The sequence below is a fragment of the Neolamprologus brichardi genome, chromosome 17 (genome assembly GCF_056152115.1).
Source record: "Neolamprologus brichardi isolate AB-2024 chromosome 17, ASM5615211v1, whole genome shotgun sequence".
Classification (NCBI taxonomy): domain Eukaryota; kingdom Metazoa; phylum Chordata; class Actinopteri; order Cichliformes; family Cichlidae; genus Neolamprologus; species Neolamprologus brichardi.
This window is the reverse complement of record NC_142120.1, coordinates 2925971-2952686: the sequence shown is the minus strand read 5'-3', so window position 1 is coordinate 2952686 and position 26716 is coordinate 2925971. Positions and strand designations below refer to the sequence as shown.

Here is a 26716-nt window from a genome sequence, read left to right as displayed (position 1 = left end):
AAGAATGGCGGCAGTTCTAAGGGCAAAATTAATTAAATAAATCCGTCCAATATTTTTGGGGGATATTTCAGCCAAGGTCAAAAGTTTGGACTAACATCGCTAAAGCGACCTGCTGAATGGGAACAAATAAAACCTCACAATATTACTTCATAGAAGGAAAACCGCAAACACAAACATCCAGTTATAACTTTTATTGGTTTTGGAAAGAAGCAAACTAAATTTCTCAGATCTTAGCGTTGTTATGTACTGTACAAACAGCTTTCACATGTGTTTGAGGTTAATGGTAAAGAACCAAAAAGCATTCTTGCTTATAGCACACATAAACACACTCCTTGCTCTCGTCTCGACATTAACACAAGGTAACTGACACTCAGCACAACACGTCATTTCAGCACTAGCGTCACAAAAGCCCCACCGTTTGACCGCATGCTTTGCATCCAATAATACTGCAGGACGAATTCGCCATGAAGATGAAGCTCTTGTGTTTTGATGCACTGAAAATTTTAAACGCTGTTTTCAGAAATACAGTGAAAAAGGTTTGCGATCAAACAGACGTGTAACCATAAGTGTAGGGGTAATTCTACACTGATGCACCCGGGGTGGCATGTGTGGTGGGTTTCTGTAGATAATGCTGTAGTGACTGTTGCACTGTTTAGCTTAAAGAAGGTAGCAGCATTGTCTCGGGCACGTAGTCTTCCATTTAGCTCGATGAAAGACTGACATGACTGAAAAATGCGTCACCAAACAAAAGTATCAAGAACTAAACGGCACCAATCATCCATCGTTCCTCACACCAACAAAATGCAACTTTGCCGTTCTCTCAGCCTGGGTCTGCACAAGATCAAAGTACAAATGAACAGCGCTCATTTGAACTGCAGGGCCCAAAAACTATCCAATCAGATGTACTGAATACGTGTACTGACGTCAGGATACCGTCCTAAATCAGCTCGAAATGCTTGAGAGCTCTGAGAGGACCATGATTGGTTACATTTAGTCGATTGCCAACACAGAGTACAGTACAGAGGTTTTTCGGCTACACTTCACGCACACTTTTTGTTCTTCACGTTGAGTGTCGGAGCATTCAGGAAGTTCAGCATCATCAGCACAGTGTTTTTCACATTAAACAACACTTTTTTTAAATTTTTTTTATCCATTTTAAAAATATTCAGCTTATTCTCCTTAACAAGGGACTGACTGTCTGGGGTACACACACATAAAATACGAAAAAACAAAACGTAAAACAAAAAAAGAAAAAGAAAGCATTTTGGTCGACTTAACCTCGCTCCACAACCTCATTTAAATCATGTCATCTCACAGAGACCGTTACAATTATGCAAAATAAAGCCATGGATTCAAGCACTGGCTGGATGACTGGGATTTGCTCACGATATGAGGGTATGATATGAGGGAGTTTAGGTACCAGTGAGGTAAATGGAAACAGGAAGGAAGGTTTTCTTGTGATCTGCCGTCAAACTGAAGGTAGAGGAAAGAACTGAGAACGCTAGATGATCAGGGTTTCCTTATTGTTTTATTACAGCTAAGTTTGAAGTAAGGAAATGAGCTGGTCCCAGTAAACAGTTCCTGTTCCAATACCAGTACCATGGTCACTAAACTTCATCTCTGCAGCCGTTTTTATTGTTTTTGTCTTCCTTGAAGGATGAGTTTGACATTTTGGGGGGAAAAACTAACCTTGGCCAGGAGCCATATTGGTTAGCTTAGCAGAAAAACTGAAACGGCTAAGCTAGCGTTGCTAAAATATAAGAGGCTAAAACATCTACAGTTTGATGCTTGCTCCTCTTGAGAGTGCGCACTGCAGCACAGCAATGTGTTTTACTGGCATGCTAATGGGATGAGTGCACGTTCACCGCAGTATCCCTGGTGATTTAGCATATTAGCATGCTAAAATTAGCTCACCAGAACAAGCATAGATAAGGCTAACAGAACTGTTGAGGGAACATTTATTTAATAAACCAGAGTCATGAACTAATGAAAAGTCTGACCTGGTGATGGCGCAAGAGAAAATGACAGGGTGTTACTAAAATGCTGCCTTTTATCCTGACACAGACATTAACGTCTAGTGTGGATGAACGCCATTAGCATTTTCGGACCCGTGCAGTGCTCTCAAGCTAAATAAACTTGTTAATGACGAATACAACAGGGTGTTTTTACACCCTATTATTAAAGAAGAAACATGACACTGTGTATTAATCAGCTTTCTAGGTGCTGACAGACACAGACTGGCAAGCCTTTCCAGGTCTTTTTAGCATGCTAGCAGTTTCCCGGCAGTTGTCACACCATCATCCAAAAATGTCAAACTTATTCCTCAAAGCGTGAATCTTGGCCATGTAATAGCTAACTCTACATTAACACTGCTTTCACAAAGCATTACACAGAATCCAGAAAGATATTCATCTTTTGTCTTTAAATTACCCCTCCCCCACCCATATATAGGTCAATTCTTCTGTTGCACTTGAGTTAAAAAATTATATCTGAAATAAATTCAAAAAATTAGACCTTATACTGTACACAGGTTACCCAACTACACAGATAACAAAAAATGAGAAGGAATTTAAATATTTATACCTTTAAGGGTTCGAGTCGTGTGATACCATTCAAACTCTATTCATATACAGAATCACATGTTTTATACAACAAGTCATTGTCATCAATAAATAAAAATAGAATGCTGTCATGTACTCTGCAGTCTAACACTGCTGTCCTGTGAACAGGAAGGCTATCTGACGATACGAGGAAAACACCAAACGCCCTTTAAGATATACATTTTCGACTTAAATGACACTTTGTACACTTCTTTTGTTCTGACACGAAAACATAGTTCCTTATTTTACCAGTGAAACTGACTAGTCATTGCAGCTGCCTAACATCCTTACAACCTCCCTGCATGCGAGTGTATATAACAGAGAAATAGAATAGTGGTTTGACTGGCTAACTGGTGTCTTTAGCAGGATGTGTCATGTAATACCAGCAGGCGATGCTTGGAAATCTACTTTCATACAGGTCGTACACAAGCACCAAGAAGAAGGACCCACTTTGACCTGTGACAGCTGATGGTGTGTCATGTGAAGCAGCTACATGGATCAGTGCAAAACAGTGAGTACACCTCTCGTATTCTTATCCCAGAGGTTGAGGCTGTTTAACTTACTAACTTCATCCCATCCGACTCTGGATGTGTTCAGATTTGATGCACGTCTGACCACAACGAGGATTTTTTCTTTTTTAAATGGCCAAAACTTTCACATTAACAAGAATTAAAAATCTGTTCCTTCCTTGTTTGGTCAGGCAGCTGCAGTGAAAAACTTTAAAAACACCACCACACGTTGACCAGAGGAGGACGGAGACAGAGGCACAGACTACAGAGGAGGAAAGAACCCATTTGTGTCTAAGTGCAGCAATACAGATGTTATGAAATGAATACAAATACAATAATTACATGACCTATAACAGTTCCACAATGTTATATGCGAGTTATACAATACTGCTGGGCGGGCTGCAGACCTGTTGTGTGGGTTCAGAAAAGGATCACAGAGTCTGTCTGGTGTCCGTCTGTCCTCTGTCCTCGGCGTCGACCTCCGTCCACTGCGTTCACTTTGTTCAGCGATGGGTCAGTTATCAGCCAGGTATTTTCCTGAAAGACGCCAATTAGAAACTAAGTGCTTATCTGTATAAATGAGATGTGATATTTCATTAGTTTTACGTTTTATTAAGTAGCTGCAATGAAAGGATTCAAACTTATTCTACTCAGGTAAGATGTCTGTGAAGGTTCTCAGTCATCCAGGTCATCGTAGTCAAAGGAGCTTGGAAAGAAAAGCGTCTGGACTTCTTTAAGTTGCTTGAAGACGTTTCACCTCTCATCCGAGAGGCTTCTTCAGTTCTAAGGTCAAATGGTGGAGAGTCCCAGATTTAAACCTAGTGGGAGTTTCCCCCCAAAGAGGAACAAAAGGACCCCCTGATGATCCTCTAATCGCCTGAGCCAAGGTGTGAAACTGGGTGTGGGTCCCAATCAGCCAGAGTTTCGGGTGAGTTCATTGTGAAACCTGGCCCCACCTTATCATGCGAATTCCTGAGGTCAGATGGCCCAGGATGTGAGTGGGCGTTAAGGCGTCTGGGAAGGGAACTCAAAACTGGATTATAGAAGGCAGACAGTTGGTGTCGTAAACCACCGCCTCTGTTCAAAGATGGTCGCTCACAGTGGACATAGATGCTTCTTTCACTCCTCTTTCAAACCATCTGTCCTCTCTGTCCAAAATGTGAACATTGGCATCCTCGAAAGAGTGACCTTTGACCTTTAGATGCAGATGGACAGCTGAGTCTTGTCCTGTGGAGGTGGCTCTTCTGTGTTGTGCCATGCGCTTGTGACCTCCACCATTTGACCTTAGAACTGAAGAAGCTTCTCGGATGAGAGGTGAAACGTCTTCAAGTAACTTAAAGAAGTCCAGACGCTTTTCTTTGCAAGCTCCTTTGACTACTCAGGTAAGCTTTACCAAGTTACTAAAATAATCCTAAAACTGACTTTTATTACCGCGTGGATTCATCTGAGTGTTTTCAAGTCCTACTATATGCACATTATCGTAACCTAAACATACATAAAGGAAAATGTTTACAGTGTAACTGGTGGGAGTTGTATTTCCAGGAACTACAATCAGTATTTAAAAAAGTTTAAAGAGATAAAACGTGGATTTTATATGTTCAATAACCAGTTTATAAATTTGTTAACATTCGGGAATTGGCTGGCTAAGCTTTCCTGTAGCAGTAATGAATATTTTATTTTGAAAATCCCATCTGACTGACCTGCAGCAAACCTCTTCTTGACGAGCGAGAAGCGGTACCCTGGCCCGGCCAGCTCGATGTCACAGCCTGACAGGGTGCTGCCTTCGCTGGTAAACTGCACCGCCAGTGGAGCCGGTTTACTCGGACCTTCTGTTAGCTGAAAGCGTGCTAACAACGAGCCCACACCTGAGGGAGGAGAGTGAGAGGATGAGACCAAGCCCCAAAATATTTAATATTTAGAAACATCAAAAGCAAATATGTAACAACATGAAAAATGAGCAACATCTCTACAACTGCAGATCTCATCTTAAAGAGAATTCATAATCTAGTTTCGAGTCTTCATCCTGGACGTCAGGTCACTGATGGGTGTCCTTGCCCTGTAAATGACAGTGTGGCTCTAATGATGGCAGGTTGTGATCTGGAGCACAAACCAAACTAAACTTGATCAGAAGAAATTGTGTAAATACTCCACAGCTGCTACCGTGGGCACTCGTTTACTTTATCCCATTAAAAAATAAAAGCTCATTGTAAACATCAGCTTTGGTGAAGTAACTGTACCACTGCTGTCCAACAGGGGGCAGCGTTTACTGTGATGATGATGCACCAGACTTCCTCTCCATCTTGTCGTCCTCATCTGCGGTTGTTCCATTTTCAGCATTTGTACACCAGCCACACATGTGCACCACGTGTCCTCCCGACATTTATGTTATTTAAAGAAACAGGTTAAATCATCATTCGAAAGAAATACCTCCATTTTCAGATTTGTGGGAGATATCGGGGATCTTCCACAGGATTCGTTGCTGGTCTGCATTCCTACCAGGATTAGGAATAAGAGAAAACTATTAAAGGATACAACATAAACAGGTGAACAGGTCATTGAAGGTTAACCTTACTTTGCTCCATAAAAAACCTGACAGCAAATAAATGCACGGCACTCCCAGATATGGCACAGGATTTTATCTCTTGTCTAAATAACATTTGGAGCAATAAATGCCTCCTTTACCCCCTTAATCTGTTCAGCTGTGTAGCTTCATACTGTGTAACAACAAGTCTAGAAAGACCGTACCATGCAGCAGGAGGTAGGACAGCCTGTAGCTTTGAAACGCCTCCATCAACGGGGACGAGGAACTGAATGTTGTTGAGGGCCATCGCCGTCGACATGGCCTCCCCGTTGTATTTGTAGTCTATCCTCAAGTCAGTGCTGGTGGGCTCGCACCTCCAGCTCACTGCCAGGTTCAGAGGAGTCGACTGCAGGCCCTGTGTTGACACCTGGCAAACACGTGGTTCGATAAAAGCCTGTTCACACTGAAACACCCTAAACAGCTGAACATGCTTCGACTGAAGGAGTTCAGTGTTCGGGATTAAAGCTACTCTCGAAATCCTAAATCCAAGGTTACCTGATACTTGAGCATGTCCACGTTGTAGTACGTCGCTTGTGGTTTCTGCTCTGCCACCTTCTTTAAATGCGATATCAGGTTTGGCATGTTCACCCAGAAGTCCTTGCTGTCAGCCTTGGCTTGCGTGGTGGTGTCGCTGGTGGAGGAATCGCAGTAAAGAGCCCGATCAGAATACAGACGTTTCACAGGACTGTGGTGGTTTTCTATTGAAGTGACTAAACACAGCCACACACTTCAGCGATGTGCTGGTAAGTTTTTTGGGAGGAAAAATGTGACTTTTCCTCACAGAGTCAGCGTGACCCAACAATGATCCAGATGTGGTTGGTGGTCGTTACATCACAGACTTTACAGGTGCTGAGAATAAAGTAAAAACTATTTTTAAGTTGCTTTTCTAAAAACAAGAAACACCAAGGAGGCTGGAAAACGTCAACGTTTGACAGCTGTAATAAACAAATGAATCATAATTAAAAACAATGTTTATTCTACTGTGAGGTCATGTGACTTCATGCTATAACGATGTGTGATATTTTGCATAATTTAATATTTAATTTTAACGATCACATCAGGCGGTTTATCAGGCGTTTCACAACAAGTGCAACAAGTTTATCTGCCTGCACTCAGACGACCTCATGATGACTCCACACTTACTCAGCGCTCATTTTGGAAATAAGCTCACAAAATTTACTCATCTGAAGTGGTCATAGCTAAAACCCCCGAATAAACCACAGGGGATTGCAGATGTTTGATGAGTCACTAACAGCTGTCAGCGCTGCAAACATGGAAACATTCACGCCATCACCTCGACCTCCTCAAAACCTCTACTCCTTTTTGTTGGTCACATGTTGCTCTCCTGTTTTACAGTCTGTGTGACATCAAACTTGCTGTGTCACCATAGATAATAAGGTGACTTGCATAACAAAAGTCATTAAAATTGAATGTCAAGTGTGGCATGCTTATTAAAAATAAGTATCGCACATGCTCTGTAAGAGAAATTAAAATGATGCATCATTTGCAACAGGTACATCTGATTTGGTTTTAATCACGTTTGGTTACACGAGACCACGTATAACATGTTAGGTATTACTGGGTGCCGCTAAAGTTAGACAATAATGTATTTAGATTTAGTTCTGTATTCTCAGAAAGGTTGGGTCGATCTTTTCACATCTCCCAGCAAAAGCTGAGGTTTTATTTTTATTTTTTTAACTGACATGTTGAGTTTACGGTGGTGTCATTACCAGCAGAGGAGCTGGGGGTTAGGCAGCACATGCTCCAGTCGACTGTAGTTGGTTATGCTGAAGGTTAGCACGGCGGGGGACGGGTTATTGGCAAAGTGCCGCGTGATTCCCGCCGGAAACGACAAAACCATCTCACCTATGATCTTCACAACACACCTGAGAAAGAGAAGAGAGAGGAACGCTGCATGAAAGACTGCAGAGAGACACACACAAACGCACAAATCACACATGACTTCATTTCCTTTTGATAATAAAACTAAACACAGTCTTAATGCATTATTGACTGAATCACTACATTAAAAGCTCTGCCAATCACAGCTCACACATTATTACAGCAGTAAAGCCCCGATCAGAAGCAAAATCAATAACACATCCATTCATCCTGATCCACAACTCAGAGCAACAAAAGCAAACTGTACCTGTTTACATGACTCTGCAGGTGGAAATTCAACTACAAAACATACAAAACTGGATTCATTGTAACAAAATCTACCAACACTGTTCTTATGTGTTTATAGTCTATAGTTCAACCAAATGTTTGTTAGTGGAACTGTATACTTTCTCACATATTCACTATAAACACTGTGTGACAGGATTGTGGATGCTTGACTATATTAACTACAAACACAAACTATAACACTGTAAACACACGTGTGTGTCCAGAGCTCATCAGATGCTTCATAAATCAAACTGTCATTTCTGACAAATACAAAAGCATCAAACAAATTTTACAGTTTGTGGTAAACTGGGACAAACTGTAAAATTTGTCCCAGTTTACCACAAATTTTACAGTTTGTGGTAAACTGGGACAAACTGTAAAATTTGTCCCAGTTTACCATTAGATGGTAATCTGGGACAAACTTAATCAACCCTGTCGACCATTATCCCTTAAATATTGTGGTAAAACGTAGTCAAACTTTTTTTACTCATCATCCACACAAAAAATAAATAAATTGAAATAGCCTAGTCAGGGTTTTCTACTGCGACAGGTAAAGAAGACCTACTTGTTGGGATCGGCTCCTTTAAAGAAGGTGTTGACTGTTTCTGTGAACGCAGCCGCCACAGGAAGTGTGTCCTGAGCTCCCATGGTGAGAGGACTGGGCCCTCGAGAGCAGCCTACGAGGAACCAACCCACACGTACACATTTGTAATTAAAATAAATGCTCCACTGTTGCTGTTTGATTTGTTGAGGTTACTGTCAGAAACAGATAGACATTCAAATTATAACAATTTTTTAATTCTTAAACCTAATTTTGATATTAATATATCCGAACTTCAGCCCTGAATACAAACACATCAGCAGAAATCATGAAAAATAGATGATCCAAATCTTAAACTACGCTCTCTGTATCAAACTGTGTGTGGAGAAAATAAGGAACGAAACATGAACAAATTAAGAGCGATGACATGAAATGAAACAAATACTGGTGTTAGTAAAGAGGCAAGAAAACAGCACGTTATATGTACGGATGACATTTCTCTCTGCTCTTTGACTGTGAACTGCTTCCAATGTCTCCCTCAGATTAGATTTCTACACAGTGGGTTATATATTTCTGTTTTTAACTGAATAAGCACAGCTGGATGTTTTAAAAAGAGACAGAGGCAGACAGAGAAAGGCAGATGCGCATGCGTACTCCAGACATGCTGACAATTTGTGTTTTTTGGACAAGATCAAAGATCATCAGAGAGCCCAAGATCAAACACCCGACAGGTAAAATGATGACAGTACAGAGAAAAGTGATTAGTAAAGTAGACAAAGACTGATGAGTCTTTAGGGAATGAATCAGTGCAGACGTGATGAAAATGAACATCATCATCAGAAGAAGTTAGAGGGAGATATTGCACCGAATATCTGGCTCTAGGTGAGGGGGCTCAGTCGGGACGATAGCATGGCCAGGGTTAGGGTAATGAAGGGATGATGATGATGGAGGAGCCGAGAGGGGAAGGAGGAAAGGGGGAGGAGAGAAGAAGGCCAAAGCTTGCACGAATGAGCCTCGTAATAACGTGTGTGCGCGCTACCCTGTTGCAGAGAAAACTTACCTTCAAAGGTTAAATAAAACTTCCCTCTGTCAAACCATACAAGGGATGGCTGGTCATTCTCTGTGAGGGTTCGAGGGTAGAGGGAGGGGGGGGTTGGGAAAGGAGGACGAGGAGGAGGGAGGAGGTACAGGGATGAAAGGCGGGGAAGTGGGTGAAGAGGGGTGAGAGGGGCAAGGAGAGAAGGACAGTAGCGTGAGTCTCACATGGCAGGTCTATTACACGTCACAGTGAGGTGAAACGTGGAGGTGGAGGCTGGGGGGCGAACGAGGACAAAGGGTCGAGGAGCATGTGACGAGATGGGTGATACACAGTGGTCTTTTGTTTGTGTTGGGGGGGGCCAACGCAAAACATTAGAAACAAGCTGACGTTCCAATTCAGTGACTTTTCATCAGCAGATACCCGAGTGTTAAAACTGTGACCAGGTCTCACAACAGGCCTTCAATTATGAAACACACTGACGCTATGCATGAGGATGGTCTGCAGAGGGAAGCCATGAGGCTGAGATCAGACGATAGCAGGGAGGCGGCGAGACTGTTTCAGGTGCAGATGCTTTTACAAAGACACCTGAACCGCCCTCACGGACACCAGGGGAAAAAAGAGGATGGACTCAGAAAGTCCCAATTAGTTACCATCATACAACAGAAAAAACTAGATAAACAGCTTAAACCAAATTAAACCATATTTCAGCTCATTTTCTGACTTTTTTTAATAACATAATAATAACATGGTAATGAACCTGAACACTGGTGGATCCTGTTTTCCCCCCAAATGCATTTAAAAGAATAAGAAACGTTAAACTGGAGCAGCAGTATTTTTCCAATGATCTGCACTCCAGCTCTAATGTGACTCCAACAGGTCTGACGGATGAAAGATTGTGTACTTTTTTGTCACGCTGACACTGTAAACTTTGCAAATACTCCAAAAACAGGGGAGGCCTGTTCCTCTCCGTGCTATGGCTCCTGTGACTAAAGGTCTGGGAGGACTGAGAGTGTCGGGTGATGGAACGATGAGAGCAGACTGCTTCAGAAAAAGAACAAAAGGGCAGGTGTTCAGATGGGGAAGGCGGGGGTCCGGTAATATGTTGGTCTCTATGTTGAAGAGAGCGTGGGCGACAGGTGTGAAAGGTGAGCGTCAGAGGTCAAGCGTGGGAGCAGACCGATGCTTTACAGCCTGGTTGAGAGATTGAACTCGAGGCCGTGTCGTGCACTCCTGTTGTAGACCGAGGACGGCATGAATACCAAGCAGCTGCTGCCTGTCGAATTCAGCCTAAATCTCACGCCAGGCTTCAGATGACTCTAAGCAGGAGCGCTGATCTGACGGTACGAGTGAGCTGTTGAGTTTGAGTGTGCGTGAGAGGAAAAAGACGATGTGGATCTCGAGGTCCGACAAGATAAAGAGCTCCTCAGACATGCTAACAGCACACAAACACTCAAACACACTCTTGTGCTGCAAACTGAGAGCAAAGGTATCTGGGAGCAACCGCACTGCACGCACAATATGTGTCGCCGAGAGACGAGACAGGAGGTTGCCATGGGAACATGGCGAGACAGTCACTGGTGCACAGTCATAAAACAGAGAGAAAAGTCTTAGAAGCGGGCAGATGGGCCGGGGGGTGGGGGGCACTTTTTTTTTTTGGAGTACTATGCAGTAGATTCAGCTTTTTGTGTCACCACAGCTTTCGTTTTTTTCCTGGCAGATTTCACTGTGACATCCAAGAGAATGAGCGAGGAAGACGAGGAAGAAATGACAAAGATATGCAGATAAAAAGAGACTGTTAAATGCATTCGATGGCTGAGAAATGCGTGGGAAGGTAGTAAAACAATGTAGAAGTGGTGGTTTCGCTGAAAAATGATGCCGTATTCAAAAGGAAAAGAAATAAAGTATGTCTGGTGCGTCCTCACATCTGTGCACGAATCATAAAGCAGATGAGTGAAAAAAGGAGGTGTAAGAAACAAGATTTGGTATGCACTGTGCTTCTAAAGCCTGACAGGAGGCTACAAAACCTGTTGACCTCCATCTAAAAAAGGCACAAAACACTCACTGATGGCCTTTACCCTTCTTTGTGCACTGCGCTCCGGGTAAAGAGCATCCAAATCCAAAAACTCTCAAAACAAGCACTCACCAAACCCTTACCTAACCCGCCCCCCGTCCCCATGTGGAGGAGGAGAGGGGGGGTGCTTTACCCTACCTGCAAACGAATCAAAGTGTCTCTCAAAGGTGGGAAGTTTGTCTACATATACATCATCCTCTGACGAGCCAAAGAGACAAACAGCAAAAAAACAAACAAAAAGAAATCAAACCGTGAAAGACAACGAAAATGATCAGAACTGTGATGCACATTCAATTCAAATGGGAGAAAAACAAATATAGTCAATTATAATAAATATGCTGATGAAAATACACAATTTTAAAAAGTGGGGAAACTTTAAAGGAGCTATTAGAATATTTTATAATAAGCAGCTTCCGAGACTGTTTTCATGCACAAAGAATGCAGATTAAATTAAGCGGCTGTAACAGAGAGCTCTGTAAAAATGTCATTTATTCAGTCTGTCCCTGCAATTTGTTTAAGAGGAAAAAAGCACCCTCCAATCGGGGACTAGATTCTGCTTTTACATAACTGCTGCCTCCAGAATGTGTATTTATTATTTTTTTTAGTATTATGACTCAGCTATGTTACAGTCTACTGAGATTTGCCATTATCCACTAAAAGCTGCACTGCGGGCTCCTTTAAAACCGACTCTAAAGTTACCAAGGAGTAGAAATTGTTGTTGTGTCACTAATTTATTTAAGGATGGTTTGCACTTTAAAATTTTCATATTCTCACCTCCTACTCATACCCTGCATGAAAATAAATTTCCCCGTGTTTGCGTGTTAACTTGAATCAGATACTATATACTATATCTATATCTATCTATAGATATATATTTATATCTATAGATAGATATAAATATATATCTATAGATATATCTATCTATCTATCTATATCTATCTATCTATATCTATAGATATATATATATAGATATCTATATCTATAGATATATCTATCTATAGATATATATAGATATCTATAGATAGATATATCTATAGATATATATATCTATATCTATCTATAGATAGATATAGATAGATATCTATAGATAGATATCTATATCTATCTATAGATATAGATATATATATCTATAGATAGATATATCTATATATATATATATCTATAGATATATCTAGATAGATATAGATATCTATCTAGATATATCTATGCAAGTGTGAGCATGAAAATGAATTTCCCCGTGTTTGCATGTTAACTTGAATCAGATACTATATCTATCTCTATCTAGATAGATAGAGATATAGATATCTAGATAGAGATAGATACTATATCTCTATCTAGATAGAGATAGATATATCTCTATCTAGATAGATAGAGATATAGATATCTAGATAGAGATATCTCTATATCTATCTCTATCTAGATAGAGATAGATATATCTCTATCTAGATAGAGATATAGATATAGATATCTAGATAGATATAGATATAGAGATATCTCTATCTATCTAGATATCTATATCTCTATCTCTATCTAGATAGAGATATAGATATCTAGATAGATATAGATATAGAGATATCTCTATCTATCTAGATATCTATATCTATATCTCTATCTAGATAGAGATATATCTATCTCTATCTATCTAGATATCTATATCTATATCTCTATCTAGATAGAGATATATCTATCTCTATCTAGATAGAGATAGATATAGAGATATCTCTATCTAGATATAGATATCTCTATCTATCTAGATATCTATATCTCTATCTATCTATATATAGATATAGATATCTCTATCTATATCTATATATAGATAGAGAGAGATATATAGAGAGATATATATATATATCTCTCTATATATATAGATATATATATATCTATCTAGAGATATATATATATATATCTATATCTAGATATATATATCTATATCTAGATATAGATATATATGTGTGTGTGTGTGTGTGTGTGTGTGTGTGTGTGTGTGAAGTTCAGAACTCTTATCTTTAGGTGTAATTAAATCTTTATCAATAAATAGAAATGTAAACAGAAAACGATCATTTGCATGTTTGTAGAAGGTTTCGCTCTGTGATAATTAGATGCTGCAAAGCAACATCAAAGGTGAAACTGCTGCCATTTCCAGACAAAAAGAACCAAAACAAATAAAATGAGTAAATGCACAGGTGCATGACTCATGCGCACAAACGCTACATGCAAAGTTCGTAAAATGCATGTAAAACTTTTAATATAATGACAGAAGATGCCCCTGCTAGCCTCTGTGACCTCCACATCCACCAGGAGACGTGCTGCAGTGTTGAGCGGATGGTTCACACACCTGTTACAGACACAGAAAGCTCCTTGCCCACAGTAGGAGTGGTGGCGGCACTCATCGAGTTGGTGGAGGAGATGGAGGAGGTGCTCTCAGCCCTCGCCAACGGAGCAATGGGTGGAGGGCTGGCCGAGTGAATCGGTGGGCTGAATGGGCGATTCTGAACAGAGATAAAGGAGACGAGAGGAGAGACGGGAAGGAAACAAGAAGCGGTTTAGCATGCAGCATTTTAAATACTATGTACACAGCCGCTATAAACTCTTTGGGATTATCAAGTTAAACCCTGATTAAGAAAGTCGACTTAATGATTATTCTTTTGCCAGTTCTTCCTTGACTCAAAGGTAAACAATGCCTAAATCCCCGAATCAGAACCAAAGAATTGAAAGATAAGAGTGACAAAATTAAAAAAGGTCTTACCGCATCGCCTACACTAGGTTTCCCTGGAGGAAGTTTGGGTCGTGAAGGGGGACGAGGTGGAGGGGGAGGCGGGGTGGGGTTGACTGACGACGGCGTGGCAGGTCGTACGGGTGAAGAGGAACCTGAAGAGGCGCGCAAAAAACACAAATGGGATTCATTTAATTATTCAGTTTGGAAAACGACTAAACAAAAGGACAGAGTACCATCAGCACTCAGGAAGAAGTATTGTTTCATTTTTAATAATAATAATAATGGATTGCATTTATATAGCGCTTTTTGGGACCCCTCAAAGCGCTTTACAATGCCACTATTCATTCACTCTCGCATTCACACACTGGTGGAGGCAGCTACAGTTGTAGCCACAGCTGCCCTGGGGCAGACTGACAGAAGCGAGGCTGCCATATCGCGCCATCGGCCCCTCTGGCCATCACCAGTAGGCGGTAGGTGAAGTGTCTTGCCCAAGGACACAACGACCGAGACTGTCCGAGCCGGGGCTCGAACCGGCAACCTTCCGATTACAAGACAAACTGCCAACTCTTGAGCCACGATCGTCCATTTTTCACTTCACAGGATCGCTGTCGTGATCTACTACACATCTTATATCCTCCATACAGCATTAAGAGCACACATCCCTCTACGTGCTCTCTCTCGGGTCTCTTTTACCATTGACAAAACTGGAAAAATAATTCCGCTCAGATGTTCAAACATTTCATTTTGAAAACTCGAGAGGAAATTTGATCAGTTTTATTTCTCGTTCGAAGATTTTTCGCCACATCGTTGCATCCACTTCTTTTGGACACTGGCTCAGTACATTTAGCCTAACAAAACAAAACCGCCCACACTGCTGTCTTTGTCCATGTTTCCCACATATTGGGCAGCTCAAGGACGGGTCAAAAAGCAAAAAGCTAAAAAACAAACAAAGAAAAAAAGCACTAAAAATGCAACAAAAAGCATAGAAATTCAAAGCAAGTCAAGTTTTTAAGTAAAACGTAAAAGAAAAAGGCCCTGGTAACATAATACGCTCTAAGGCAAAATGCTATTGTACATAAATCTGGGCCAAAACATGACCTCTTTTCCAGGAAGAACATGCAGGAGAACTGTTCCTGTGATGCAAGTTCCAACAAAAGTGGTGCAATCAGCTGAAAGAAAACCTGAGCAGGGTGCACTGCTGACATGATGCCTCAGCTCACAACACTGTCAGTGTCCGTTTGCAATGACACCATTAAAATTAGCAGTTAAGTGATCAGGTGACGTGTTTTTTCTTTTCATTGTAGTGAGAATATTTCCTGTAAACCATCTAAATTAAGTTTCAGAATATTTTGAACCCAACAAATATATTTCAGTGAGAATCTTGAAGCGCTCACCGCTATTCGTGCCGCCGGCCCCAGATGTGGGACCAGGTGATGAAACCACTGCGCGGTACGTTGGAGGAGGTGGTGGCGGAGGTGTACTTCTACTGCCTTGGATTGCATCTTTGGGCGAAGTGACAGTTTCACCTCCATCCTCTTTGGGATGGGTGGTGCTTGTATTGTTGGGCTTCTCTTCTTGACAGAGGACGAGAGGCGGCGGGACGGAGCGAGCCGCAGGCTCCTCGGAAGGAGGCGTCGCTGCTGGAGTGCTTATTTTGGGGGTGGGCGCAGGTGGGACACTTGGAGGTGAACTAAGAGGAGGAGGGGAGGAAACGGGAGGAGATGAAAGCTCCTTTGTTGCAGGAGACGGAGAGGTGGCGAGCGTGGGAGGGTTTTGGTCTTTGGGAGTGGGACGACCCGAACGGACAGAAGGTACGACTTGTTCCTCTGAGGGAGGCGGGGAAGTTGGTAGAGGGGGAACAACATCATCTTCTGGGGGAGGTGAAGTAGGCAGAGGTGGTGCAAAGTCTTCCGAAGGAGGTGGTGATGTAGGTAAGGGTGGGGCATGAAGCACAGGTGGAGGAGAGGAGGCTGGTAATGGAGGTGCTGGTTCTCCTGGAGGAGGTGGGGAGGAGGGGAGGGGAGGTGCGGGGTCCTTTGGTGGAGGCGGCTGGTCGGGAGCTTCTTCGCTGAAGCAGACCCACGAGTCGCCCGTGTCCTCGCAGGCAGGGGGGGCCTGCTCCGGTCCGAAAATGTTGTCCAAGTCGGCGATTGAAGGCTTCCTGTCTGCTCCTGCAGACGCTTCTGAAACAGAGATAAGGGACGAGCAATTTAAAAAAAAGATAAAAAAAGATAAAAGATCACAGGGAGACAAACAGACGAAGTTAGCACCGGAACATCAAGATAAACAGACGACTGAGGTCAAATTTAAAAGCTTGTTTCAGCTTGAGGCGATTTAACGGGAGGCAGAAACAGATTCTTACCAGCATCATCTGCAGACGGAGGGCTATTTGGTGGAGAAGCTGGGACATTCTTGGGTGGAAGTGGAGGTGGAGCTGCAAGTATATCACAAGTTTAACAATGAATGCAATAATTACCTGTTTCACAACTGCAGCTGGTGATGGGCTGCATACAGTCTGACTCAAGGCGCAAACGACAACAAAGGGAAAAATGAATGAAGAAAATAAGCCAACACAAGATGAACATTTGGATCTATAAACAGGCACCGCCATCGTATTCCAGAGACAACATGAGGGGGGATCGTCCCAAATTACCCACCATGCAACACAGAACATTCAGCCCCCATCAGCCCAAATGCATGCAGGCAAGGGTTGGTGCCAATGACGGGAACTTATTGAACGTCTGAATCACGTGCTCGTGAAATGACTGATGAAATGAAACGGGTACGATGGCTGTTTGATCAGGTCAGTTTGCAGATTTCTCAGGATGATGAGCTGAGCTGATCCAGCTGTGTGTTCATTTCACAGGGACGGGGGAGTGCGGCGTAATGTGGAGGGAATGGCGCAACTTACTTCCTGTGGGAAAGGATCTTGTCAAAGAGGATTCAGGCTCTGATAGAGGAGTCCCCCACACGTCACACTCAGACAGAACCGCTAAGTTCAGGAGGGGACAGAAAAGGCCATCGTGAAGGGCGTTAGCAGCGAAACACTTAGGGCTCGTGATCCTTTGGGGATGTGTGTCCCAAAACGTCGGCTGCATCCTTCGGAGGACCCGGCCTTCGCGGTCTACGTGGGCCGGGTCCTTCAAAGACCGAGATGGCCGGAAGTGCGAGGCTGTGAATTTGGACGGTCCAGCCTTCAGATTTGCGTCACCGCTGTCTCGGTGGAGTTTAATAAACTCGGCCGTCTGCTCCTTGCTATCTAAAGTATAACAGGACACTGGCTCACACTTCTGTTTAATCAGTTTTCTGTTTGACGTTTATTCAGCTGTGTGAAAATCCCGGAGGAACCCACCCGATGGATTAATAAAGTTTTATTTAATCTAATAACTTTGATCTCAGCCAAACCGATTTACTCTGGAACAAATAAAACACTGAAAAAAAGGCAAACAATTACATTTTTAAGTTATCCAAGTGACTTATATCATGATTAACCTGAGTAGCGAAAGAGCGGGGGTCTGAAAACGATGACGCTGGGAGTCCGCTGCTCTCGCCGGCTGGAGTGACCATTGAACCCCCCGGCTTGCTATCGAGCTGGTGGGTGACAGACGTCTCCGAAAACGACGGCACACTTTTGCAAATATGCGATGTCTTGATAAACCGAGCAGATATTTGTAATTTACACAGATACTTTCTCAGCTTAAAATATGTTAAAAGTTTATTTTGTGGCCCAGAAAGAATAATAAGAGTCATTTTAAAACCGCCATTGTTGGCAGCTGAAATTTGGCTGGGCCGCGCTATGAATTCTGGGATATGGTGGGCCACAAAGGACACACCCGACCCATCCTTCAAATTCGGGGAAATGAAGGACGCATTTGAAGGAGTCGACGAATTGGGACAGCCTTCGTCGCCTGGCTGTGACGTAATCGGCCTTCAAATGTGGCCTCCGGAGGATGCAGCCGACGTTTTGGGACACAGCTACAGATGAGAACGTCAGTAAAAACAAAGGAAACAGACTTCCAGTCTTAGCGACAAACTGCAATCACAACGCGTCAACACAAGAACACGCACTCGATTCAGTGCCACTATATAATATTCGCTTTTATAATTGCATATAAAAAAAGACATCTGAAAAAAATACACCAGCTAATAAGCTAAAAAGGATGAATGCAGCGTGACGTAACAAACCTGCAACACATCCCGTCTACACTCTTCCAGCAGTTTCACAAAGACAACGATTCAACTTAACGGCACATCTGACGCTGCGTCAAATTACACCGAGAATTTCTAACTGACCTTAAGAGGATCGTAATGAAACCAGTATTTACTGGAAAGAAAGTGAAACATTACCAGTTCAAAGTGCCAGACGCAGAGCTTTTCTACTTGTCTGAATTAATGTGAAGGGAATTTGTGTCAAGCTGATGTTACTTACGCCTGACATGGCAGTTGCGTAAGAGCTAAGAGCTCGACCACAGTCTGCATCATAAAATCCTGCAGGGCTGGATGTGAGCAGGTGACGGCAGAATCTGCATATGAACACGTTTCACTGTGCAAAAGAGCGCGACCTCAGAGGACTGCCGTCAACCATCCTCAACAAAGACATCCAAAACTAGCTGGAAGCCTTACACAGACACGTGTGTGTTTTTCATCAAACTGCTAACATACTTTGACAGCAAAGCATCAACAGAAACATATTCAAAGAGCCAACACAGACAAAGACACAGAGGGAGGGGTTACCTTCAGTTTTCTGTTCTCCAAAGGCTGTTTCTAAAGGAGGCCCAAATAAGCCTGTGGTGTCTTCAGAGACTGGTGTTTGCTGATTGCTGAGACAGAAAAAACAGGACAATACAGAAGAAACTGTTAGCAGTTATTTTAGCAAACAGCTACAACAGTGCATCGTCTCGTCGCATCTTACGTCGTCTGATCAGGCTGCAGCTCCCCTTTCCGCTTAAATCTTCCCAACAATATTACAAATGTGTCATTTTCAAAGTGTGGCAGGAGCATAAACAATGACAGGAAGAATGACGAGAAAAGCTTTTGGGATGATTTTGGGGGCAGAATAAAAATAACTGACTTTTACCATTTGTCTTTTGGCATTACAGAAAGAGAAAGTGACTGTGGCTCAATCGCGTCTGCAGAAAATACAAATACCTCATTCACTGTACCGAGGCTGCAACCAACACACCAAACAACAACGAACAAACGCACACTTAAACATAAAAAGACCTCGTCTTTAGTGCAATAGATATGAAAACCAGGTTTTGTGTAGACACAGTGGCAGGTCTGCAAAGGACTGTCTGGCTTTAGAGTAGAGCTGCTCGATTATGGCAAAAATGATAATCTCGATTATTTTCACTGAAATTGAGATCTTGATATTTATTTAACAATAACAATGTGTTGAATAATGACCTTAAAGATTGTCAAAAATAATATAAAATAGTGCAAATACTGATAACAGTGCAAATGTTTGCAATATAAGAAATAAATGAAAAATGTAAACATCTATGTTTAGTGAACTTTGCAGTGTTGCTCTGTGGTGCAGCTACGACACTGTAGCAAAGTTTACACACTGTGTCTACTTGATCCACGTCTGACTCAAACCCATAATGTTTCCACACCACTCAAGTTTTTTTTACCTCTCTTCAACCAACAGCATCACTCTCCTCTCCAAATAACTTCTGCTTAGCTTTCCGAGCTTCCCTCGGGTCCTCTTAATCAGCGCTCCCCAACCCCCGGGCCTCGGACCGGTACCGGTCCGTGAGTCGTTTGGTACCAGGCCGCGAGAGTTGAGGCTCAGGTGTGAAATGTCTAGTTTTCAGGGTTTTTATCGGTTTTCAGCGTTATTTTGTTATCGTTTTTATCGTTTACTTGGTTTTCCTGGGTCTTTTCACGTGTGTTATGAATAAATCTTCTTTTTTTCGGTACCGGTACTAGTTTTATTTTGTTGTATTTATCCGCGACACCTTAAAGGCCGGTCCGTGAAAATATTGTCGGGCATAAACCGGTCCGTGGCACAAAAAAGGTTGGAGACCGCTGCTCTTAATTGTTGTGACATGTGTTTGAAATGCAGAGAGGTGCGCTCGATTTGCCACACGGAGCAGCGCGAGAGTAAAGCACGAGGGCGGGGCTAATAATCGGCTCAGTCATTTTTAATGATCGTTGAAAGCCCAGATCGTAATCGTGATTAAAATTCGATTAATTGAGCAGCCCTACTTTAGAGGACAGTTTTTGTCTGGAATTATTTAATGAGATGGCAAAAAGATCAAAACCAAAAAGTACAACCCGAAGACATTTCCTCTGACTACACTATTTTTCATGTGGCATGCCACAGTTTAAGCCTGCAGTTAATAAGCAAAGAAAATATTGAAGATAACAAAAACCTCACCAACGTATGATGCAGTTTCCAAATGTAGACATTTTATGCATGATGATACAGCGATTGTGCCTCTTGTTACTGACTAAAACATCAAGAAAAGCTACAGCTGTCTAAAAAAATACGTATAATTAAAATGAACGCATCAGTGTTGCGGAACGAGCAAAAAGCTAAAATAGACCAACTGCACAAAACTTCGGGACTGAAGTGTGATCCGAAGGCAGGAGAAAGGACGAGCAGCGACACAGATACACACCTGGGGGGCTGTGGTGCTGGAGCTGGTGTGGGGGCCACAGCGGGTGCAGGAGGGACGACGCGTCTCGGTCTGGCGATCTCTTCACCTCCGCCCAAAATGAAATGTATTTACGTTAATCTTACATCACATCCTCCTAATTTGTCACTTGTAAAAAGCAGCTTGGCCTGAGGTGATGGAGCTGATACTTACTGGACGTGTTCCTTTTCAAACCCTGTAACATGGAAAGAAACAACATGGAAATGTAAAAAGTCAAAGACAGGAAACCTCAAATTGTTATCATGTTTGGTCCAACATTCTTCCATCCATGTATGAGGATTTCTAATAAAACCAAAAATGTTCTTAGCTGTTTTATTCTTTTCTTTCTGAAACTGAAACTGTGTTTGAACAGAGCAAAGACAACAGCTGTTGAAGGTCGGAGGCTGAACTGCGACTAAATCTGATCAGACTGCACTCCGTTACACTTCACATGAGCAGGCATGACTTACATGCTTTCACCACTTTGGGCGATTCGTCACATTTTTCTAACCGACATTCATCAGTCCAATAAATGACGATGGCCGATATATTCGGGCAGGTGACTTTTTGATGGGCGGAGCAATGTAATCATGCACGGACCAATTTACGTGTTTAGAACACAAAAAGTCCAAACATGGAGGAACTAGTTGCCAAAAAGTAAAATACAAAGTTGTTGCTACCTGATCCGTACCGGAAACCCGATCGGTACCCCGTATGCGCAAATCTTACGTCACTTCCTCTCTTTGCCAACATTGCGACATTCAATATATTTGAATGATGGTTAGCGCTCAGTTAGCTCCTAGCATTTTTCAACAGCTCTGCCTCCTTTTCGACTGCCCGGGACATTTAAACTATGGATAATCCGTATACAAACAAATTCCTGCTTTTCTCCTCAACAGAGAGCGTTCCCCGATTGAACAAAAGCGCCGTAAAAGAATAACAATGGCGTCTAATTACAGACTTAATAATACTGACTTAGCAATGTGTCACGTGAAGATTCATCAGCCAGATGAAGTGTTTACTGACAATTAACAGTGATAGCGGACATCATCATCACTATTCCAACAATCCTCTCCACACAGACAAGCATAAACACACTCGACTATCACTAAATCACAGTTAACACGCGTTTGTAATGACGCCAATTCAGTTTATAATAGGGTTCATTCGCTCAGTCAGCAGGTGGCGGTGTCCTCTTATACTGGGGAGTAAACTGCCATTAAACGAACAGAAGGAGAAGAAAACATCTGCACATGCGCAGTAAGGATCGGGGAGTCCTGATCCGTAACCATCTTTTTATTTTTCGTTTTTGTCTTTATTATATTGAAATGCTTCATTAATGCAAACATTTTAAGATATACTTATTATTCTTAACATTTTAACCGATACTCTGACCCATAACTATCGTAAAATGCTACGACCGGAAGTAGACACCTTTCGCGCATGCGGGGTACCGATCAGGTTTCCGGTACGGATCGGGTAGTGACAAAAGTCACCAATTTGGGATTTCTTTGGCTTTAAACCAGGTGAAAGAGGTAAACCTGAGGATATAACCAAAGAGGTGTGCCGCTCGTGCAGACGTACTGTGCCAGCAAAGACTCAAACATGACTTTGTTGGTTGAAACTAACTTATAAATAAACAAATAAATCGCTCTTGTAAAAGCGAGCGGTGAAACGCTCAGCCTATCGCTGTGGTCAATAAATTCGTCCAATTGCCCAACGTTAATAGGGAGACAGAAAAAATGAAGGGATGCAAAGCTGCTACAACAATAAGACTGTTAACATCAAATCTGTCTGACAGTGGCATACTGGTAAACTAAATCTGCTTGCAGTGGTTTATGGCGTCAAAGCAAGAAGTCTTTAAAGGTTTTCCAAACGTCCTCTGAAGCTGTAAGAAGCCACGTGATAAGATGCGATTGGCGTACAAAAAAAAAAAAAAAAAAAGAGACCAGTGTTGATGATGGGGAGGCGACAGCACAAACATTAATGCCTTCTCGGCTGTGATCCCAAACACCAAAGTCTAAGAGAGCATGTGTATGAATTCACCACAAGCAGGATGTGAGAGGCCAACAAAGGGCAGATAAGGAGAGAGAAGAAGGCAGGGAGGAGAGCAGATGAGGAGACACGATGGGGAGTGACTGAAGTGAGACATCAAAGAGTCCGAGATGTCCAAAGTGTAAATTATGTCCCCAGTAGAGACCAAGCATGAAGCCATTCAAGGCAAAGAAATACCCAAAAGAAGTACACAAGAATATCGCTGATCTTAAAAAGCTAAAAATATTTTTAATGTTAATGAAATTTTGAAACATATTGATCGACTGTTTTAACTGCTGACCCTTACATATTTTCCCTTATTCAACTGACCCCGAGGACAAGGAGAAATGAATAAGTAGACATGTGGCACATGCTGCGGTACATTTAGTCTAAGCCCAGGGAAAAGGAAGAAGAAGCCACTTACCGGGCTGCGTCTCTGTGACCAGCAAAAAGGAAGAGAGAAGAGACACCTGATCAGAGAGTGACAAATCAGTAAAGGAGACATCATATGCATCAGGGTGAGAAGAACTTTTGGCCTGGTTGGCTGAATTTGAGGATGTGGTCATAAAAAACGAGCTCATCTGTCTCAGATTTGTATCTTAAATAAGCTCAAACAGCTGTGTGATGTCAAACAGATAATAGGAAAAATGTGAGAATGACTTATTTAAACTAACAAGGTTCGTGTTCAAGAACAACATGTAGTCGCTCTAGAATCTCAAATGGGCTCACTTTTCATCCATCTTTATTCTAATCACTTTCCTGCAAACACCACCCTTTTGCCAACTAATCCTTTAGAGTTTCCTTTTATTCTCCCTTCTAGACTCCATCTGCCCTCTTGGCATCTTTAATTTGAACTGAAATCTCTCCATCTGTCTGTCATGTCCACCTCGCCTCAGCCATCTCTCCCTCCATCGCTCACTCTCGTGCCTGATCCAGTTGTGCAGTGAGCCGTGAGCGATTAAAGTGATGCAACAGTGGGTGGGAAACGCTCCTAGAAAGGAGACCTCTGATTGGATACGCTGGTGAAGGACAAAGCTCTGTATTGCTTGTCATAACCAATCACTGCTGCTTCGCTGTATGTAAACAGGAAGCGCAGCAGGAAGCTGTCAGACTCTCACGTTATGACCTTTTAGCCTTTAAAGACATGATGTCGTTTTCTATTTGAAATATGAAAATGTAAAAGAACCAAAAAGAAAACATTGCTTCTTTGCTTTTGGTGCTCAGGTAGGACCCATTCTTTGTTTCTGCCCAAAATATAAAAAGTAAGATGTCAAAGATATCAAAAGTCATGTGAGATCTCTTATTTAAGCTCAAACATTTTCACTCCATCCTTGACCTTTTGCTGGCCTCTACTGTTTGCAACCTAGTTGTTTGGACTGAGGACTGGGCGCTCAACACTCAAAAACTCATTAAAACCAGATTTAAGAAATCTTAGCCAGCAGAAACACCCTGAAAGACGAGGGCTCACATAGTCCAAATACTTTGGCAGCCACATCATTGTGCATGAGGCGCGAAAACGCTGAGAATAACCTGGCACCGCAGTGACGAGTGGCTACAGCCACAGAGAAATCACAAAACAGGCCCTATAAATATTTCGCTTTAAATGTAGCTAGCCTATTTTCAGCAGGTAGTAAATGCCAAGAGAGATGAAAAGGTTAAGGGGGTGGAGGGGTACAAAGCAAAGGCTTACCGGACTCCTCTACAGAGTTTAGCATCATTTGAGGCAGCGAATAATGAGATGAGAGAGAAAGAAAATCAAGACAGCACAGGGAGAGAATTAGAAAGATTAAAAAGGAGGAATGGTACATCAACACTGGCATAGCAGAGTCTCTTTTACAACGCAAGCAGTCATCTAAAGCCACAGACACGGGCACATAAAGCCGGGATGGTGTTAGCGTTTCCCCTGGATTCAGTTCCATTTATACATCAACCAATACTCTAGATTTCTTTATGAGGTTACAGAAACAACAAACACATACATGCAACAGTCAGTGTTTAGTCTTTCAGTTAACACATGGCCTATATTCCTTTTTAAAAAATTATTTTACCCATAGCCATAAAATAACTGTGTGCATTAGGGCTGGGCGATATGGCCTAAAATTCATATTGCGATATAATTTGAAGCACGTGCGGTAACGATATCTTCTTTTCTTCTGTATAACGTATTTTCCACACTATAAGGACTTAAAATACTTTAATTCAAGATCAAGAGTGTGCCTTATGTATGAATTCTGGTTGTGCTTACTGACCTCGAAACGATTTGGGCAGAAATCTGTTAAAAAGATGTTTTTAGGGACAAATGCAATCGCATAGCAGGATGCTGTACACGGGCCAAACTTCAGTCAGGAGAACAACTGAGATTATTCATCCACAATACGAGGTTAGTTATTAATATACTGCAACAACATGGGAACAGAGCAAATGCGAGAGAATTCAACATTAATGGATCAATGTTACGGAAGTGGAGGAAGCGCAGTTTTTGGCTTTCCCCATATTTCAAAAGTGCTTCATCTCTTTGCTATGACTGTCGCCCGCCATGATTTGCAGATGATAATGGTTATAGCCGCTGCTATGCTTTCGACCAAAACAGGCACAGCTTGGTGACATCATCAACATGCGCTATCACGATAGAGCGATATAGTCGAAATCTCTATCATTGGCCAAATTTATATCGTTTATATCGCCCACCCCTAGTGTGCATGTATGAAGAAAACGCGGCGGGCAGTTAAACGTCATGCCGATTTAAACCAAAATGAAGAGCAACACTCAAATATGTCATACAGTTAGGGCCGCACTTGACATCTTATTGTGTGTTGTTTATCTTCTACTCCTAAATAAGATAAATGTTAAGTATTAGTGTTCAAAGTAGGGCTGCACGATTAATCGTTAGAAAATCGCAATCTCGATTCATACTTATGTGCGATCTCATTTCCAAATGACAACGATTAAAAAAGAAAGAAGAAGAAAAAAAGACGACGATTGTACCGGATTTTGATCCGGGACGTAATCTGCATGAAAACAAGCGCTCACTCTTCCTGCTCAACAAATGACAAGGGCGGAGCCTTATACCACGTGATACAGAAGCTGCGCCGTGCAGTGTTGCCAACTTAGCGACTTTGTCGCTATATTTAGCGAGTTTTCAGACCCCCTAGCGACTTTTTTTCTAAAAAAAAAAGCGCATATCGCTTTTACTCTCAACAAGCAGCAGGTGCTGTAACGCAGTCAGTTCTTCTTTTACTCTTTTACTCTTATGCTGTTTTGTGGATCAGGTTTAAAACTACTTATAAACACACACACACACAGAGTAACTCCACCAGAGTGCCTATTTCGGTTCACTTTTGCCGGTCCAAGCCCGGGTAAAGGAGCAGGGTTGGAATTGTGACATTACAAAAAACAATAATTGCTAAAAGAAATTTAATTTGTAGTTCTAAATAAACTCTAAATGCATTTAGGATGTTTTTTGCTCACTTTATGTCTCGTCCACAATGTTATTTCTCTCTCCAGCAGCGTAGGTTACAATTACATTAGCATGACCAATTATGCAAATTAGGTGATGACGTCATTTAGCGACTTCTAGCGACTTTTAGGACAGCCAATAGCGATTTTCCTTACTGAGGAGTTGGCAACACTTGCGCTGTGTGATGCTAAAATTGGCAGGAAAAAACAACGGAGAGCACGTCAGATTTTCTCCTGTCACATGAAGTGACGGGAGAAAATCCGTCCCGGTCAACCACCCAAACATCAATAACGGGAACCTTATACAGCGCTTCCCTATACCCGTCGAACTCCCGCAGGCACAAAGAAATTACGGAGGC

General features: G+C 42.2%; 1 protein-coding gene across 1 annotated transcript in view; it reads right to left on the bottom strand.

Annotated features, from left to right (window-relative positions):
* Positions 1 to 176: 176 nt before the first annotated feature.
* sgip1a (SH3GL interacting endocytic adaptor 1a) overlaps positions 177 to 26716 on the bottom strand; it is an 80147-nt gene continuing 53607 nt past the window's right edge. The window contains exons 10-27 of the mRNA XM_087831156.1: positions 23326 to 23337; positions 21042 to 21063; positions 20853 to 20937; positions 18961 to 19046; positions 17138 to 17218; positions 16589 to 16660; positions 15621 to 16409; positions 14257 to 14378; positions 13846 to 13999; positions 11649 to 11708; positions 9461 to 9520; positions 8425 to 8536; positions 7421 to 7576; positions 6186 to 6321; positions 5855 to 6057; positions 5537 to 5601; positions 4810 to 4974; positions 177 to 3646 (exon numbers count right to left, since the gene is read on the bottom strand). Coding sequence (XP_087687282.1) covers positions 3624 to 3646; positions 4810 to 4974; positions 5537 to 5601; positions 5855 to 6057; positions 6186 to 6321; positions 7421 to 7576; positions 8425 to 8536; positions 9461 to 9520; positions 11649 to 11708; positions 13846 to 13999; positions 14257 to 14378; positions 15621 to 16409; positions 16589 to 16660; positions 17138 to 17218; positions 18961 to 19046; positions 20853 to 20937; positions 21042 to 21063; positions 23326 to 23337 — 2403 coding nt within the window. The 3' untranslated portion in view covers positions 177 to 3623. The remainder of the gene's footprint in view (positions 3647 to 4809; positions 4975 to 5536; positions 5602 to 5854; positions 6058 to 6185; positions 6322 to 7420; positions 7577 to 8424; positions 8537 to 9460; positions 9521 to 11648; positions 11709 to 13845; positions 14000 to 14256; positions 14379 to 15620; positions 16410 to 16588; positions 16661 to 17137; positions 17219 to 18960; positions 19047 to 20852; positions 20938 to 21041; positions 21064 to 23325; positions 23338 to 26716) is intronic.